This window comes from Corythoichthys intestinalis, chromosome 5 (genome assembly GCF_030265065.1).
Source record: "Corythoichthys intestinalis isolate RoL2023-P3 chromosome 5, ASM3026506v1, whole genome shotgun sequence".
Classification (NCBI taxonomy): Eukaryota; Metazoa; Chordata; class Actinopteri; order Syngnathiformes; family Syngnathidae; genus Corythoichthys; species Corythoichthys intestinalis.
The window spans coordinates 44374601-44389006 of record NC_080399.1 but is presented as its reverse complement, the minus strand read 5'-3'; the positions used below and the strand labels follow the sequence as shown (position 1 = coordinate 44389006).

At 36.4% G+C, this 14406-nt stretch overlaps 1 protein-coding gene across 1 annotated transcript in view; it reads right to left on the bottom strand.

Moving 5' to 3' along the window:
- cadps2 (Ca++-dependent secretion activator 2) overlaps positions 1–14406 on the bottom strand; it is a 289750-nt gene that overhangs the window by 188826 nt on the left and 86518 nt on the right. The window contains exons 7-10 of the mRNA XM_057837859.1: positions 9293–9404; positions 9078–9217; positions 361–427; positions 129–237 (exon numbers count right to left, since the gene is read on the bottom strand). Of these exons, the coding sequence (XP_057693842.1) occupies positions 129–237; positions 361–427; positions 9078–9217; positions 9293–9404 (428 nt within the window). The remainder of the gene's footprint in view (positions 1–128; positions 238–360; positions 428–9077; positions 9218–9292; positions 9405–14406) is intronic.

Below are 14406 nucleotides of genomic sequence, written 5' to 3'. Positions count from 1 at the left end.
TTAGTCGGTGGAGTTGTTTTCAACAAATTCCGGGCAGTTTGTTATGACTCACGCTAACTCACCTAATGTCAAAAATTCTGAACTTCCCCTTAAACTCATTTACTGCCAGTTTTTTTCAGAGCAGTTACCTGGTTGCGGGTGGCAGTAGTCCACCGTGTACCCTTCCAGCTGCATGAGCTCTTGCGGTTCAGCCTTTTTCTCTCGGTAGCTGCACATGGCGAATGTGTACTGGCTGACCTTCCGGCACAAAAACATTTTTGCCTCTAAAAAATGTATAGAGCTGAAGATGCTAACAGAGCAAGCTGATGATAATGGTGACAGCTTAGCAGTAGCTACAAAGCAAATTAGAGATGTTCTTACCTGTACCAGAACAAAGTATCTCCTTTTCCAGCGCTTCCACACACGTTGTCCCAGTGCATACAAATATCTAAGGACACAAATAACTTGGATATCAGACATTTACGAATGAATGAATGAACGATTAGTATTAATCCATTTGAAACAAGTTCAAAAAATACAAATCCTGCTCTGAGCTTTGGCGTGTGTACAAATTGTGCATCCCTTGAACATACCTACCAAATTTCATGTTGATCCGTCCACAAATAATGAAGGAGTAGCAATTTTAATTCCGCACTTAATGTAATTAATCATTCGTGAGAGCAACAAAAAAAAAAAAAAGAATTAAGGTCAAAGCATCAATGGATACACATCCCAAGAATATGTCTACCTAAATTCATTGCGATCTGCCCACAAATCACAAGTTGTGAAGTTTGATTGGTCGGGTAGTTTAGTTCCAATATTACAGAGTGTTTTCTGCGACACTCCGGACTTCGGAAATGTAACGTGAAACAGTAATTGTAGAGTTGGCAGGTCACATAGTTTTTTTTTATTAATTAATTTTTTTATGCAGGATAGTCAGTCTAGTGAGGCTACGTTTGTAGAAGAATTCAGACATCTGGAATTTTGCGGATTCAAATTCTAATAAGAAAGGAGAAGTTCAACATTTTTGACATAAGGTTTATCTTCAAGTTAGCGGGGGTTTTATTAGTCGGAGTTGATTTAAACAAATTCCATGTAGTTTGTTAGTTATTTGTTAGTTTCAGGGCTCTGGAGTAGCTAAGCTAGCACGAGTCAATGGTGCCTGCTTAGCATACCAACAAAAAAAAAACAAAAAAAAAACATGCATGTATGAGAATCACCAATGAACCATGCAATCAATAATGTTGGCTATGTCTTCAGGATAAAGTTATTGAAATTACCATTGCATGCCAATAACATTTGTAATCCAGCAGCTGTGCATGGAACAGGCTGTGTAGGCAAGCAGGGCGGAGTGATATAACATTGTTTTTTTTTAACCGAAGATTTTTTTTGTGGGACCGAAAGAGACTCACCAGCAGAGTGAGCACGAGTGGCCAAAGCACTCCTCTCTATTGTGGTCGCATTACACATCTAAAAAAATAGTCCTGAAGAAAGAAATGAATTACAGCAGTTTGGTGTGACATTGTTTAGGCCGCATGGTCAGCTGTGAAAAGACCAATGTGATAATCACTCCGCTCTGCTTGTCCCGGCAGCCTGTTCCCTGCAAAGCAGCTGGATTACTAATGCTGCTGTTCATACTGCAGTTATTGACATGCAATGGGAAGTTTTAATATCTTTATCCTGAAAACATAGCCAACACTATTGATTGCATGCGTCATCGGTGATTCTCCTGGGTGCATATGTTGTTTTATTGGCATACTAGGAGGGGACCATTGACTTGTGTTAGTTTAGCCAATCCGGAGCCCTGAAACTAACAAATAACTGACAAACTGCACGGAATTTGTTGAAATAAACTCCACCAACTAATTAAACCACCGCTAACTTGAAAATTAAGCCAATGTCAAATATTCTGAACTTCCCCTTTAGAAAAACAGGGTATCTAAACAATCAACTAATTATCAAGCTAGCTTCTGACTGATGTAATCGATAAATGGCACTTCTAGAGTACTGTACACTCTTTTGTACAGTAAGCTCCCGTAAAAATCATTCTGAAGAACTGTATTATATTATACTGTATGTATATCAGATTCTATTACTGCATTATATGAAGGGCTGTTATATATGCATATTCATTTTCGAGGCGTTTCAAAGAAATATATTGGTGCTGTCAAAATTATCGCGTTAACGAGCGGTAATTAATTTTTTAAATTAATCCCGTTAAAATATTTGACGCAATTAACGCACAAATGCCCCGCTCAAACAGATTAAAATGAGAGCACAGTGAAAGGTGTACTTGTGGTGTTTTTCGGAGTTTTGCCGCCCTCTGCTGGCGCTTGGGTGTGACTGATTTTATAGGCCTCAGCACCCATGAGAGGGGTTTTGATATAAAATTTCTATAACTTGTACTAACATTTATCTTTTAAGAACTACAAGTCTTTCTATCCATGGATCGCTTTAACAGAATGTTAATAATGGTAATGCCATCTTGATTTATTGTTATAATAAAGAAATACAGTACTTACGTACCGTGTGTTGAATGTATATATCCATCTTGTGTCTTATCTTTCCATTCCAACAATAATTTACAGTAAAATATGGCATATTTTATAGATGGTTTGAATTGCGATTAATTACGATTAATTACGGTTAATTAATTTTTAAGCTGTAATTAACTGGATTAAAATTTCTAATCGTTTGACATCCCTAAAATATATATATATATTTTTTTTTATATATTCGATTTTCCATTTGCTTTTTAAGAAATTTCTGAGCCCGCAAACACATGAATCTATTCACACTATTTTTAATGGTTAAAGTCGGCATGAGTATACACATGTACGTTTTGGTGACAGTTGATTACAGTTTTCGTACGTCAAGCTAAATTATAGTAAGTTCACTAGAGCTACGTATATGCAAACATATAAACCTGTGCACACATACTCCTTGCCAATGACGGTCAGATGTATTATGCACTCCACCTGTGATATGATCGATATGATCTTTTTAGGAAAAAAAAAAATTTGCAAATACGTAAATCATCTACAAATTATGGTAGTTGTTGCATCCCTATGACTAGCACTTCATAAATACTTAACATAATGTAAAACAATTGGTAGAGATAATGTATTCTGTCTGTCTGGTTGTGCTCAAGATAACAAACACCTGAATGAAATATCAAATAATAAATGAGTCCAATATCAAGCATTAAGTGGCCCCAAAATGTTGATTTAATGTATACTCTGTAATTTAATAGACAATCAGAAGAACAATTCTGTCAAATATTGGAATATTTTTTGTCAAAATGTTAACCCAGCTAAAATGTAAGACCCCAAAAACTCAATTTTTGCAATTTACATAGTCTTTTACCAGTACTTGTAGGAAAATACAGCTTTGTTTTTTTTGTTGTTGTTTTTTTTTTTAAATGACTTCTATTTCCTAGGTATTTCATACAACAACAAAATATTCATGTTAATGTGCTCTGTTGAAATGAATCTAGGCGTGTAGAACTGGTCGCTGGGAAAAGCCGAAGCTGTTACCGTGACTCCAAGTGAAAGATGAAAAAATCAATCAAATGGTACGGGTGTGGGGGGAGGAAGAAAAAAAGGCTCGTGGCAGTCAAGGCCGCCGCGCAAAGCGGGTCAACACGTGTCAGCCCTTCAGCCACTCCAAGAAAATCGTTTATCCGCAAACCAGCCACAGCCGATTTGGAACATATCCAGCATTCTTTTTCCTTTTTTATTCAAAATGTTGGGTAAAGAATTAGGAATTCCAAAAAATGCCTGCAATGAAACCTGTGGTACTTTGTCAAAAAAATAACTACAAATACATTTACATTTTCCATTCTTTTGTAGCAAAGAAATTCAAAAAACTTTAGTTAAAATACTTTAAACCACCAATAAACATATTTTACTCAATTGAACAGTTTGTTAGGTTTAAACAGGAAAAGCTTAAAATGAATACTTCTCAATACTTAAATATTAAAGGGAATGATTTTTACCTTAGTCAGTAATGTGTTATTTCAATTAAATATAAATTAATACTATCCTCAAGTTTTCACACTCTGACCATGGATCAGATACTGAAACACAATGATTTCAAAGTGTACTGTACTACAAAAGTGATATTAATTCAAAGTTGGCATTCTTAAATGTGCAGGTGATACATAAAATTATTTTATATTCATAGAGAACATTTGTAAAAAAAAAATCCAGGAGAGAGTTTAGGTACAAGCGCTGGAGTTCACCTAACCAATTGGATGCTTCAAACAAAATTGGCTGTCTTCCTGTGCAATTCTTCGTCCTTGAGACGTTTTCGGATGAGCTGCTATGACAGACCAGCCCACATATATTCATGTCAATCTGTGAAAATAGGGTTCAGGGCCAATTTAATAGGCTCTATTTGGTAAATCTTAGAATAAAAGACACCTGCACTTGGCTAAACTGGTGAGTTGAGTGACTATTTATTGTAAATTTGGTTATTCGTAAGTTAGGGAAAAACTAATAAAGGTAATTTGTGTGTGTGTGGGGGGGTGGGGGGGTGGAGTACACTATAGAATCAATAATGATTTTTTTGTTGTTGTTGTTACACATATTGTTCGTGATGTAAAAGGTTTTATTTATTTCTAGCATTATTTACAAATACATTTTTTTAGTTTTGAAAAAGGTCATTTTTGGCATGTGGATGTTTTTTTAATTTCGATTAAAAAATTTGAAATTTCACAATTAAGCAGTGATTGAGTAAAATAAATCCGTGTTTAATTTTACAACAAACATAATATTGTTTATCTGTCTACTAAAAGTATTGCTTATATAGTAAGTAAAATAAGATAAAAACTAAAAAGAAAAACAATATATATAAATATACATTTAAGTGAAGAAATTTGGACAACTAAGGAGAGAGTAAAAAAATATACTTCACTCTATGCTTGACTTTTAACAACTGGCAAAAGCACTCGGACGGAACATAAACAAAAGGCTACCAGCCAGGTTAACAGCATCTTGAAAGAAATTTACTTTAAACACAACAGCATGAAAAAGGACATAATAATCGTCATTAAATGTTTGCCACCACCTGTGTCAGTTACATCAGAAAATATCTTCAGATAATTGTATTTATTTTTTTCAAAATGCAATTAAATGCAAGTGAATGCAAGGGCTCTAATTGCACCCATCTGCAGAGTTGGAATTTCATTTAAGGGAAAGACACCTGGAAATACTGATATCAGGATGGCGTCGTCATGACAACATAGGATGTTGAAAGTCTAGAAACACAGTCAAGTAGTATCCACACAGGCTCACATAAATGCACACAAAACTAACCCCAAGATTACACAGTAATGCTTTGCTGCCATCTAGTGGTAAACAAGCTGGACAACCATTTCTGAAAAGGAGTCAGTACTTACTATATTTTTCTATTTATTTAGTTATTCAATCATTACTTTAGGTCATACATATAAATTATTTAATTTAACTCAATGCCAGTTTTGATTTAATTTGCATCTTTTTAATAATAACACCTCCCCCCCTTCCAGATGTGCTTTAAATAAAAAAAAAAATTAAAATAATAAAAATCAAAGATTTTCATACATCTTAAAAGAGTCTGATGCCAGCCATGATATGTACTGTACGCATGCTTTAACACAATACACACAAACACAATACAATACATAAAACATGAAACTCCATGCATCATGCGACATGCTTTTTTGCCCTTCCTTGCCCATCAGGTTTGTGTCCGCAAAACAGCCTCCCGAAAGGGCCAGGTGCAACCACACCACCAGCACCCCACAAAGTTCAGCTTTTACGCTAAACATATGTATTAAAAGATTCTCCATTGTCCCATCTGTCTGTCCTTGTCACTGATTTTTCATTGCAATATAAAATTTCGCAATAATGGCATCCTGAAAATCGAACATTTGAGGAGCAGCTGGGAATTGCATTATTACTGCATTAATATCTGTGATGTGACAAGTTGCACTCTCAAACAGCCCCTTAGGCTAGGTTCAGATCTTCATGCACAATTCCAATTTTTCGTCATATCGTTTTTTGGGGGGCGTTCCCGTTCAGACTGCCTTTTTCCTTTGAGCCCGCTCAAGTATTACGCATGCACACTAGCTTGCTGTCTGAAACGCGTTGAGCAAACTGTCCCACATGGGCAGAAGCATCAAAACAAATGACTAAACATGCTGCCTCTACGTTACTGAATAACATAAAATCTGATTTCCAAAAAGAGGACACAATAACAGACATAAATAATCCTTGTTTATTCTTATATTCAAAGTTTATACATATTGATAGAGCGCATGTACACACTGTGCGTGCATGACACACACATACGGTCAGTTTGCCCCGCCTGTCGGCCATGTAAGCAATATTGAAATATGGCTCATTTGGCGCGCAAAAGAAAACCAAGCATTCTCAGGCTTATCCTTTTTCATTTCATTTTATTTTTTATGACTGTGGTCAAGCCCCCCTCCTGCCTAAAAGCCGAGTTCAAGCTAGGCGCTAATGGTAATGCACAGCTCCATCGCTGCCATCCTCCCTGCCTCTCTCACCCTTTGTTGACGTAACTGCTGCATGAATTCCAATTTGGAAGATTTTAAAGAAATTCCCTGAGCATCTTATCATTTGGGACCATTTTCTTGCTGTATTCTAATTTTTCTGATGTTTTGTCCTGTATGTGGACATGATGCTTACTAATCCTTGGCCTCCTTTTTTTCAACTTAGTGAAACATCACAGACTGCAGCTTTCTTTGATATCGTCTTGTTCCCTGCTGATATAAATGTAAAATCAAGTTACATTTGACTTCTGAGGTTTAACAATACTTAGCTGTTTTTTGTTTCCATTTCAAGCTGTATCATTTATCCTTCACGTTACAATTTAGTGTAAAACAAAGGCGTCTTAAATATTGCGCACAATAAGAATGCCGTTAATATGAAGCAAAAATTACAAGATTTTTATTTCCATATCATCAAAAATATTTTAATATTGTGATACCATTTTGAGGCTATTTTGTTGAGTGTTGTTGAAGGCCAAATACTTTTTCAGACATGGTCAGATAGCTTCGGATGTTTTTTCTTAAGTAAACAAAATCAACAACGGCACCTGGTACTTTGACATACGATCCTTTTAGACATCTGACGGAAAGGTTGACTCGTCATTTGTCTCGACATATGACGACATGCTCGAAATACGATGATTATGACAGCGTCGACAATACGGCCGGAATATGTCTTCTATCTCAAGGACGACTGTCATTATTATTGTAACATCAGCAAGGAAGTTGCCAGCTTCATCAGGTTTTTATTCATTTACTTTAGAACGTGTGCAATACAACGCAGCTACTGTCCGTCGTAGCTGACGCCAACAACAACAGAACATGAAAAGAGAAAGTAAAAATTCCCACTCTTCCTCTCTCACTATCGTCAGTCACAGAGTGCGTTTGGGAACAGCATGCAAAACACAACCACCACATTAGAACTAGGGGTGCAACGGTTCAGTTAGCCCACGGTTCGGTTTGAACCTCGGTTTTGGGATCACGGTTTCGGTTCGGTTTCGGTTTGCGTTTTGCTTTGTTTTTTGTTTTTTTTTAAACTGCCTTTATTTTGATTTTTTAAAAAATGAAATAAACACTTAAAATGTCATCATTTTCAACTGTTAAAATGCCTCTTAGCTCTTTGGCTAGTGTAGTGACTGACTACTGAAATACACACACAGTAGTAAAAAAGTTGGCAAAGTAACTGGTGATACCTTTCATGTTTTTTTTTTCCATTTAAAAAAAAAAAAACATAGCAACTTTTGCTATGTTTGGAGGTTATTTAATGTTGTGAATCAACCGTTAAAGTTGCTAAAATTGCTCCCGTTTTTGCATTAGTTCCCTTCGGTCTACTTCCGACGTGTGAAAATTTTAAAACAGTTTCATCCTTTAAAGATAGACTCAAGTCAAGACTTTGCCGATTTAGGAGTATTTTAGACAAAAAGTTGCTTAGGTTCGCTCGTAAGGTTTACTACAACAGAGCCTTTCTGAGAAGTTTACTGCTCTAAAATGGCGGCTGTTTACTAACGCTACCGAGTCTGTCATTTCGCATGTAGTTCCATATGCATGAGACATCTAGGCGTAGATTGTATGTTGTCGGCTAAGTCAGGTAATATTGGAGCCACCTGACCTAGCCTAGCATCGCGTTTGCTACAGCGTCTCAACAAACACTCTTCCCTCTCCGAGTCTCTGACTTTTCTCGCGTCATTCAAGCAACGCATTGTCTCGTTGCAGAAACGGTGACCGAATCCGAACGGATAAAAAAAAAAAAAAAAAACGTAATGCACGAAAAATGTGCAGATTTTGAACGTAATGTACGGCGTACACATTCAAAAATGAGTGCTCACTTGTACAAATTACGACGAGACCGTACAATTTCACAGGTATGAATTATAGTGGACTGTCACAGTTAGGTAGTAGCACTCTGTAGCACGGGACGTCCAACTATCAGTGGTCAGGGCGAAACTATGTGCTTTACCGAAATCATCTTCGATGGCTTTGCGTGCCATTTCATAATTGTCGTGGATTACGTTGTTGGAGAAATATGTCCGCGAGGGAACAATGTAACGCGGGTCAAGCGTTGCAAATAAATAAAAGCCCGCCGTGTGTTTTCACTGGTGTCATCTTCGGGGTTGTCACACACAGGCACACAGAGCTCGATCAATTCATTCCATAAGCGTTCGGAATACATTAATTGCAAAACCGAAAAGGCGCGGTTCATAAAGGCGTATTGAACCGTGCAGGGCGAACCGAACGGTTCGGCTTTGAACCACAAACCGTTGCACCGCTAATTAGAACCCGATTCGTTACATTATTTTTTTATTCTTATTATATTATTATTCCAAAATTGTATTTATAATTTATTTGTTTTGCTATTTGTAATTGTACCTGCATTATCTATTAAGGACTACGCCTAAGTTTGTGGGCTGTGGAACGAATTCATTGAATTATAGTGTATTCTTATGGGAAAATACGGCCTGACATACAACCGTTTCGACTTACAAACTAGGTCCTGGAACGAATTAAATTTGTATGTAGAGGCACCACTGTATTACCAACTCACCCACTGTGCTTCATATTGGGTGGTTTGTCCATCCGCACAGCCAGTTTGATCTTCAGTTCCGTGTCTTGGCTGTTCTTGGGAACCAACATGCGATGGAATTCGGCCTGCTTGGGCCCGTTGGTGGTGGGGTTCAGGACCACCTGTAGGGGGCGACCCATAAGACTGTTACATTCAACGTACTGTCCCTTGAAAACATAAAACCCAAACAGACTCACGCGGCCCAGCTCCTTGTCTTCAAGGGCCAGAACACCTGTATTCTCCATGAAAAGCTTGACTTTGACAGAGGGCAGCGGGTGCGTCGTGCTGAAGTCACCTTGTGTTGCCCACCTAAGACATATAAGACCCACACAAATACTGACCTGAGGCTAGGAAAAAAATAGTAAAAGTATTCGGGGACACAAACACTTGATATTGTGATGAAAAGTGCCTCTGATACTGATACAGTATATGATATTGATTTAAAAGCTTCAACATTCATTCATTCATTCATTCATTCATCTTCCATGCCGCTTATTCCTCACGAGGGTCATTACATAAGATATTTTGAAACAAAATGATGGACTTTGCGTTCAATTTCGAGCATGGGTCCGGCATCAAGTGTGGTTATTCTGTAACCATGACGTATGTTTACGCTTTGGATAAGACGTGACGCGTGGCTGCAAATGTGAGGATTTGCGTTTTGGAGGGTGGCCATACAGATGAAAAGTAAAAACGTTCTGCAACATGCTTGTAGTTTCCATGGTAACTGTGCTGACAAAGGTGTGACGGGACGAGCATCCATACCCATGAACGTGCACATATACCGTACCTCTCATTTTGGTACAAATAGGTTTGGTTGCTAGCCTAACATTACATCTACCGTACCTCTTTTTATGGTACAAATAGGTATGGTTGCTAGCCTAACATTAGAACCTGGTATTTTGACATATACAGTATATATATACACACATGGCGGAAAACACAGACAAGACTGAAAAAGCAGTTTCTGCTCTTGCACCCCTCTTTAAAAAATAAACCGCTGTATTTTAAGCCAAAAGAACTGTTGTGTTTGATAGAACGATATGTCTATATGCTGCCATAGCAGATTCATGGCGCATTAAGCCCCCAAACTATTTTTAATTTGTCCGTTTTACCCTGGAAATCCCCGTTTACCGCAACCGCTTTTGTTTCAACCCAGCCATAAAAACAAGGTAATTATATTTAGCATTCAAAATGTCTCTCATTTTTAGCTTAGAATTATTAATTGATGTCTAATATATTGTTGTTGTTTTTTTTTTAAATGACTTTAATAAATTATTCACTCGCTTATATTAAACTTTTAAACATATTACGTCACAATTAAAAAAAATGGTGTCTGTAAATAAGTAACGGATATCTACCTCATAACTATCGCTTAATTGTAATTTTTTTTTTTTTTTTTGGTACAGTCGCATTTTCCCCGATGTTAGATGATATCGATCCGAACAAAAGAAAAAAAAAAAAAAAAGTTTAAAAGGGTAGATATATGAAAAAGAAAATCTCAACCACTCCTTGATGTCTTCGATTTCTGCAGCGCGACCCTTGTTATATTACCATGTTTCACCCATAAAATCCCCCCAAAAATCCATTTGTGGCCATTCACAGTTGTGTCTTGACACTCAGTGATACATGCTCCATGTTTTTAGATCGAAACGGGGTAAGTACGCGACAATATCTCGTTAAAATCATGACGTCTTTAATTGTGCTCTTTAATTCTGTCACTTCCAGTTAGTGTTTCGCTGTTAAAAATGACCTCCTGTTCAAAAATTTTCTTCCCCCAGAAAATTGAGACTTTAAGCTTTCCAATGATGTATCACACGTGCTTATCAGACAATTTTAAAATTTGGCCAAATTAAGCTTTCCAATGATGTATCACACGTGCTTATCAGACAATTTTTATATTTGGCCAAATTGGGGGTCTCAGAGCACAACTTCAAGTCACCTGAGTGTTTATGCATATATACTAGTATATGTGTGTGTACAGTGGACTTGCTTGCATTTTCACTTCAACAAAAATGTTCTGTTTCTCTTTCGGGTTTTTAAAATTTTTATTCTTAAATAATTTTTTATTATTTAATTTCCAGCTCGTTATGTTTAGGTTGTATTTGTTGACATTAGACTTTTTTTTTTTTTTAATTCTTTTTATTTTCACAATAACATATTCAATTACAAATAACACTTCAATTTCAATTTAAGTATCGATTTAATAAGCTTTTATTTGTTTAGGTTTTTGTCAACATACACTCTAATTACTCAAGCTTGTTTTTTACTCAGAGTTCTATTTTGGTGTATTCTACGAGTCGTCAAGTTCTGTTTTTCAAAACTAAATTTCACCTATTTCGAGATGTTATTTTTACTGTCAGGTTGCACTTATTTACCTCAGTATGTGTTGTCTAGGTTGTATCTATTCTTGTTCAATTTATTTGTTCTGTTTGTTTACATTAGGTTCTCCTTAGTCCTAAATTTAGTTTACATTGCCTCTAGTGCTATTGTTTTGCATTAGGTTCTATTTGTTAAGGTGCTTTTTTCTGTACAAAGGATTCCAAAGCTTTAGGTGTAGTTTTGTTATCAGTTTCTACGTATTCAGGTTCTACATCTTTTAGATTCTACTGTATGTCTCTACATATATACGGTACATATATATGCATATTCTACTATCTTTCTAAATATATTGTATAATTCAGGTCAACCTCATGTTCAATTTATTCAGGTTTCACTAGAAGGAAGAGATTGTGTTTTTTGGGAGTGTGTATGTGATTATCAGTTGTTGTGTGTACATGTCGTTTTGTTACTTTTTTGTTGTTGTTTCTGTTTTTGTTTTTTGTCATTTTGTTGTCTTTTAACCAACCGCGTGAGTTTATTATCACAACTACTAGTGTTGTCTGACTAATAAAAGCTAACTGTAATACAATTAAGTGGCTGCTAAATATAGCCAAGCTGAAGGAGCCCATAAGGACAGGCGGGCACTTATAATTGGGATATTCTGGGTGCACACAGTGTTGATGGTTGTGCTGTTGGTGGAAGGGGCATGAAAGGGCAGCCTCATTACTGCTTGGACCCCCACAGACCAGACGGAAGCAAGCAGATCACTATTTGAAAAGCAGAAATTATTAGAAAAAAATAAAAATAATACTTCATTGAAAATGAATTAAGTACATCTAGAATTGGAGATGAAGTATGCAAAAAATATCTAATTGATGGCCATAAATTGAGTAAAATACACAAAATACTAATTTGGTGCAACATGTGCACAAAATGCACATCAGTAGTATCATTACAATTCCTATAGAGTTGGGTAAGCAAATGGAGTAAATCTTCTCAGGAAGCAGTAAGGCACAGCATATTTAATTTGTGTACCCAGGTTGTTCATTGGAACAATAGCATACCCGCAAATAAATATGTAATGAACATATTATACCCATTTCAACCATTAAGTGTGTATCATTCTCTGTGTGTTCAGGGGCAAGTGCTTGTGTGGCGGTCCTTTGTAGTCGATGTTTTTAGGCAGCATTTCATATGTCATGACTCATGAGACCATGTTTCGCGATCTGTGTGCCACAATCGTACGATAGAAGGCAGTAAAGTTTTTCACTCTGGCAAAGACATGTGATGTACAAACCAGGTGAAGCACTATGTATTTGCAAACTGTTTCCATAATTAAGTCACGATGTCCTTTTATCAAGAAGCTGACAAAGATATAGCCCTTCCAGTCGTGAGACTTTGCTTTTTTTTTTTTTTTTTTTTTTTTTTTTTTTTTTAATTTCTGTGTTATCTATCATTGTTTATTTACTTTATTTTTGAAAATGGTAATTAAGATAGGTGGATGGAAAACCAACTAGGCATGTGGCGGTATGAAATTCTGACGGTATGATAACCTTAAGCAAAAATATCACAGGTTTACGGTATTACAATTACAGCTCTAGAATGTGTTATTATGAGATGTCTGGGTTAGGAAAAAAAAAATTAACTATTTTTCAACAAAATAGGATTCTCTCTTTTTTTTCCCCCCGCCCCCCAAAACAACATATTAGCAAATTGGAACATAACTAGCTATAATGTTAAGTTAAAATAAATAAAAGTGCATAAATAAATAATTGAAATATTCTAAATAAAATTAAAATAAATGCAGTCCTTTAGGGGAGCCTAAACCTACAGCTGCAGTTCAACATTATTATCATCAGAATAAAAATAATTGTTTCTTTGTTTCTTGTTGTTTCTTCATCTCAGTTTCTTTCTTGTGTTGCTTTTCTTCTGTTCCCCCATAACCCCTTCCTGTTCACTGCTTTGTCTTAATAAACGAGGTATGTTGAATGATCACAATAGAAGTATGTCATACTCTTAATGTGAAACATTAAAACTGTTCAGACCAACCGGACACTTAGACTTCCATTCGCCGTGTCAAAGTGCTGAACAGGACAGGTTTAAAAAAATAAATAAATAAAAATAAAAAAAATAAATTAAAAAAGGGAACAAATATAATTGAAATATTTTACATAGAAAGCCTGTGTGTGTGACTCGTATGATGTTTACAAAGCAAATAAACACCACAGGCTGTATTCTGAAAATGTTATTTTGAACAGATGTTTAAAATGGCGGAAGACTTAAACAAAAGTAAGCTCATGTTAGAAAGCAAATTAGGCAGCTGTCTTGGCATGCTAATTAGCAACATTATCTGCCTTGTTAACAAGCTTACATCATTGTATTTGTTTTACCAGCGCTAGACACACTAAACATGCTTGAGTTAACGCTCGTAGCTGGTTGGATGCTTACTTTTGTAAAAAGCGACGGGTGGTTTCACATAAATGCGAAATCACATTGGACGTATTGCCTCCTCTGGCATCACCAACCGCATACACGTACAGTACGTTTTACATGTCGGTTGGTCCATCTCCTCGCTCGTCTGTCACTTTTCTGTAGCAGAAGTATTCCCAAACCAACAACTTAGTTTTCATCGATGGTGGAAAAAGTTCAGGTGTTTCACCTCCTCCTGCCGTCGTGTAGCACAGCTGACACACTGAGCAACAACCAGAGGGTGAGGGGTGAACCCTGCAGCTGCAAGCAAGGGATTTCTACCTGCATTCTTGGGACATAAAATAGCTAATACCATACGTTTTGTAACCGTGACATTTTCATACCACGATATACCTTGAAACCTGTAATTGGCAGATGTCTAAACCCAACTATTTTGCATTGTTATAGACATGTCCACTCACCTTCAAGACGATAAGTGAAACTGGTAATTTAGTAGTAGGTTCAATTTCAAGCTGTTAGACTTTTGTGCCACTGATATATTTACTCATTTGAAACTGGT